We start from the raw sequence: 5,275 nt of genomic DNA on the forward strand, positions 1-5,275 counted from the left end.
TCTACCTCTTGGGTTGAAGCGATTCTCCTGCCTCAGCCTCCTGAGTAGCTGGGACCAGGCACATGCCACCACGCCTGGCTAATTTTAGTATTTTTAGTAGAGATGGGGTTTTACCATGTTGGCCAGGCTGTTCTCAAACTCCTGACCTCAAGCGATCCTCCCACCATGGCCTCCCAAAGTGCTGGGATTACAGCATGGTGTGAGCCACCATGCTCAGCCAGGGCTCCATTTTCTTAGAGAGTTGCATACTGTGCAGTATCTGAAAGCAATCATATATTTTGTTTAGTTTTCTGTATTTTTGCCCCAGTAGGAAGTCAAATCCATTACAGTTTGCTCCATTATGGCTGTAAGCAAAAGTCTTCTTTTTGTACATCACTATTATTTAATCAGCTATGTAATATTTAATTAATTTTAGTATTATATCATTACAGCAATGGCTTCAACTACCAGAAATACTTGTATTATTTTTTAAAAAAGGAAATACTTGTATTATCTTTTGGGCCCCTATTTCTTCTTTATGTATGTACCTTTTTATTGTGGTAAAAGATGCATAACATAAAAGTTACCATCTTAACCATTTTTTTTCTAAAGACCTTGATATTCTACCCTTTCAGTTACAATTGGGACAGTTGTGAGAATGAGAATGGGAAGAATTGGAGTGGGATTAAGAATGAGGAGGGGCGCTATGTCTGGAAGTCCGTTTAGTTTTTGTACTGGAAGGGCTCATTGTGTCTGGTTTCCATGAGAAGATGTTGGATGAGGGCTTCTGTCACATGTCTTTACCAGTTTAAAATATGCAGTTCAGTAGTTTTAAGTGTATTGACATCATTGTGAAACAGATCTCCAGAACATTGTCATGTTGCAAAACTGAAACTCAACTCATTCAAGAGCAACTTCCTTATTTCCCCTTCCCTCACCCCTTGGTAACCCACATTCTACTCTCTGTTTCTGTGGTTTTAAATACTCCCGGTAACTCATGTAACTGAAGTCATATGTTTTTGTGACTGGTTTATTTCACTTAGCATAAGGCCCTCAAGATTGATCCATTTGTAGCTTGTGATAGGACTTCTTTCCCCTTTAAGGCTGAAGAATATTCCGTTATATGTACATAACATGTTTTGTTTATTCATCTGTTGGTAGACTTTTGAGTCGTTTCCACCTTTAAGGTATTGTGATAGTACTGCTGTGAATATGGATGTGCAAATATTTCTTTGAGACCCTTTCATTTCTTTGGGATATATACCCAGAGATCATTTGAAGAGCTTCTTCATGTAGAATATTTGACAAATTCCAATGCTGCTGCTCTGCTAAGCTGTATCTGTTTGCTTATTTGGTTAATATGATGGACGTCAGGATTATCCTGGATTTCTTTTTTGTGTATCCAGGGCTCATGCAGAAGCTCCACCATATGTAGACAACCTGAAGACTGACATTGGTGATAAAGGAAAGAATAAAGATGAAGGGGACATTTGTAACCATGAGAAAAAGACTGCAGATCGTGAGCCTCACCCAGAAGAGAAAAAGAAGAAACGTTCTGGATTCAGAGACAGAAAAGTATGAAACATAGCCGTCTAAGTTGATTAGAAGTATATCCTAAATTAGAGGAATGCAGTTTCATCTTTTTCTTTCTTTCTTTTTTTTTTTTTTTGGAGACAGGAGTCTTGCTTTGTTGCCCAGGCTGGAGTGCAGTGGTACTATCTTGGCTCAGGGCAACCTTCACCTCCCAGGTTCAAGTGATTCTCCTGCCTCAGCCTCCTAAGTAGCTGGAATTATAGGCACACGCCACCACGCCTGGGTAATTTTTTTTTGTATTTTTAGTAGAGACGGGGTTTCACCATGTTGGTCAGGCTGTTCTTGAACTCCTGACCTCGTGATCCGCCCACCTTGGTCTCCCAAAGTGCTAGGATTACAGGTGTGAGCCACCATGCCCAGCTTAGTTCCATCTTTTTAATCATGTTTCAGATGGTTTATACTCACTTTCAAGTTGTCATTTTGCTGTTTGCCATCATGTTCTAAGCCAAAAGTACTCTTGGAATGTGAAGTTGAAGGAGGTAATTAAAAGGATCTAGGACCAATAACCATGATTAGCATATTCTTTCTTAGTTCTTTCAGTTCAGCTGCCTAAGGTGATTTTTTTTTTTTTCTGGATCTTCCTGATGCTAAATATGATCATATATGTTAGGTTGAGTCTTTGTGGTATTTCTGATATCAAGTTGTAGAGGGAGAATAAAATCTCTTCGGAAACATAACTTCTAGAAAACCAAGTAACTTTGAGGACAGCACAAACTTCAAATGTCTATCAAGATTTTATGTGATTAGGCCCTGCACAGCGGCTCATGCCTTTAATCCCAGCACTCTGGGAGGCTGAGGCAAGCAGATCACCTGAGGTCAGGAGTTCAAGACCAACCTGGCCAATGTGGTGAAACCTCATCTCTACTAAAAATACAAAAATTAGCCTGGCGTGGTGGCTTACATGTGTAGTCCCAGCTGCTGGGAAGACTGAGGCAGAATTGCTCGAACCCAGGAGGTGGAGGTTGCAGTGAGCGGAGATTGTGCCAGTACACTCCAGTCTGGATGACAAAGCGAGACTCCATCTCAAAAAAACAAAAAAGATTTTATGCAGTTAACACAACCTGCTGTTATGTAGCTTTGCCTTAACAAAGTTTCAATTCCACTGTAGCGGTTCCTGTGATATCTGGTGTTTGAGTTCCACAAACATGAGTGATGAATAATGAAAAGGATGGATTTCTTAGTCATTTTGCATGTTAAGGTTAAAATTCAGGGAGTTGCCTTCAATTGGTAAACTATAGCTAATAAATGCAACAAGATAATTTGAGTTATTTTGTGTGTGTGTGGTGTGCGTATTTGCAAGAAGAGTTCTTTGTAAAATCTGGATCTTCTGTCTGGTTTCATCTGTTAGATGAAGTTTTTTTTTCAATTTTTGGAGACAGAGTCTTGCTCTGTCACCCAGGCTGGCGTGCAGTGGGATGATCTTGGCTCACTGCAATCTCTGTCTCCTGGGTTCAAGTGATTCTCCTGCCTTAGCGTCCCGAGTAGCTGGGATTACAGGTGTGCACCACCATGCCCAGCTAATTTTTGTATTTTTAGTAGAGATGGAGTTTCACCATTTTGGCTAGACTATTCTTCAACTCCTGACCTCAGGTGATCCGCCTGCCTTGGCCTCCCAAAGTGCTGGGATTATAGGCATAAGCCACCGTGCCCGGCATAGATGAAGTCATTAAATGTGATTTCCCCAAACCCAAATTCATTTCTGATTGAGGTGAATTTGAACAAAAGTTATGCATCACAAGTCAATTATCAAGTGTCCTTGTTTTTCTGTAATGGTGCATTTATTTATTCTTTTTTTTTTTTTTTTTGAGACGGGGAGAATGAAGGACCATATATTTCACAACGCAATTTTAAGCTTATGCTTAAAATGCTGCCTGTTTGAATTAAAATTGATGCAGCTTCTGATAAAAGCCTAATAATCAATTCTCCATTCTCATTACTCTCCAGAATTACATGGATGCAGACCCATTTCTTAAGTTTGTGGACTACTCTCATAGGTTATTACCCGGCAGTGCAGCTGAGTGGAAAGATAACCACATTCATTCTCCTTATCTGTAATGATGTAATGCATCCCAGCCCTGGGTCTAGATGATTGGGGAATAATGGGATTGTACAACTGCAGGGATGACAAACAATAGTGCAGCGTCTTTCTCTGGTACACTGAACCCCACGCCTCCCCTGCAAGGTGAAAGGCATTAAAAATAGGCACCGAGTCTGCCCCTTGGATGAAGTTAGCATTTTTTGGCCCGAGGAGCGTCTGCTCTGGCACTGAAACAGCAATACCAACACGGAGACGAGAGCCATGCAAAAACACTCAGTTTTCGAGCTCCAGCCAGGACAGTGCGAGTGAGTATCCTGCTTTTCTTTGTGTTTAGAATCAAGTGTCATCTAAAAATAACCGAATGGTAGGAAGAAGTCACTGCACAGTACCATGCCAAGAAACCCGGGGATCAGAGACTCCTCTGATAACTGATGCTGCTCGGGGCTCACGTTTGTTTGGAAAACTAAATCTGCCTCCATTTTCTGTGCCGGAAAAAAAATCATCGCTTCCTGCTACCACAGAAACCTTACCTTTTGCAGAAGCTGGGAGCCGGAGTACTTAGCAGCTATGGATTTTATCTCCCCACCAAAAGCTGAGGCCCAGAGCTTCACCCTACAAAGAGAAGGGGCACAAGAAGAAATGTAACACCCAAGTCACAGTCAACACGCACGCACACGCACACGCACACATGGGGCTATGGCTGAAGGAGCAGGGCGATGTAACACGTTTTAAAAGAAGAAAACATAGAAAAAGCGCCTGGGTGGAAACTGCCAGCACCAAACTGCAGAGCGCAGCGCGGGAGGGGTCCCGAGGGGGGTCTCGGAGTTGAGAATGGCGCAAAGTCTCCCAGGCTCTCTAAAAAGACCACTGAGTTTCATTTGAATCGTTGCCCGAGGACTCAATCCTTCAAACTGGGCATCACCTGGCAAATAGCAGTCAGAAGAAATCCACCCATCCCCCCTCCCAAAACAGAAGTGGGGCGGCAGGGGAGCAAAGAGGGGGGTAATTCAGCGGCCAATGGAAGTTGGATTCGGTAAACAGGCTCCAAAGTTGGTGCCGTAACTTGAGGTGAGCCTCTCCAGATCTCACTCGCCAACCTGCTGGCAGGGGCCAGAGCATCCTACCCCGGCGTCGCAGCCCGCCGCGGGTCCCGAAAGGCAGGTGCCAGCGGTGAGGCCGACGCCCGCGGCGGGTCCTGTCCAGCCGCACCTGCAGGCGCTCAAACTTGGGCACAGCGGGTCGCGGGCCGCCGGGTCCCCTCCCCGGGCGGCGCAGGAGCCGGCACTTACACGGAGAGCGGTATCTGCTGCTCCGAGCGCACCACGTCGCCCAGCGCGGCGTAGAGAAGCGCAGCGGCGAGGAGCGCCGAGGCCCCCCGGGACGCGCGGCGCTGCGAGCCCGGCCCGGCCATGCTGGGCTCCCTCCGACGCGCCCGCTGCGGCGGCGACGAGAGCGGCCGCGGGGAGCTGCGCGGAGCGGGCGGTGGGCGAGCGCGCGGGGCTGCCTGCTCCGCTCCGCGCCGCCCCGCCTGCCTCTCGCGCGCCCGGCTCACTTGGGGAGCAGAAAAAGGAGCGGGTGGCGGGGCGGGGAGGGCGGAGAGGAGGAGGGAGGGAAGAGAGGTGGGGAGGGAGGCGGGCGGGGGAGGAGGCAGCTAGACGTTCCTCT

At 46.2% G+C, this 5,275-nt stretch overlaps 1 protein-coding gene across 2 annotated transcripts in view; it reads right to left on the reverse strand.

Moving 5' to 3' along the window:
- The window catches only part of LOC108309378 (voltage-dependent calcium channel subunit alpha-2/delta-3-like), a 66,953-nt gene extending 61,895 nt beyond the window's left edge, over positions 1-5,058 (reverse strand). Inside the window, exons 1-2 of one of the 2 annotated variants that reach the window (XR_005200153.1) lie at positions 4,900-5,052; positions 4,141-4,222 (exon numbers count right to left, since the gene is read on the reverse strand). Coding sequence is in view for 1 of the 2 variants with exons in the window: in XM_017535703.2 (XP_017391192.1) it covers positions 4,141-4,222; positions 4,900-5,021 (204 nt within the window). In the remaining variant the exon portion in view is untranslated. Of the gene's footprint in view, positions 1-4,140; positions 4,223-4,899 lie in introns of both variants that reach the window. The other variant, XM_017535703.2, reaches the window with a different exon arrangement.
- Positions 5,059-5,275: the final 217 nt, after the last annotated feature.

The sequence above is a fragment of the Cebus imitator genome, unplaced genomic scaffold (genome assembly GCF_001604975.1).
Source record: "Cebus imitator isolate Cc_AM_T3 unplaced genomic scaffold, Cebus_imitator-1.0 Scaffold0, whole genome shotgun sequence".
Lineage (NCBI taxonomy): Eukaryota > Metazoa > Chordata > Mammalia > Primates > Cebidae > Cebus > Cebus imitator.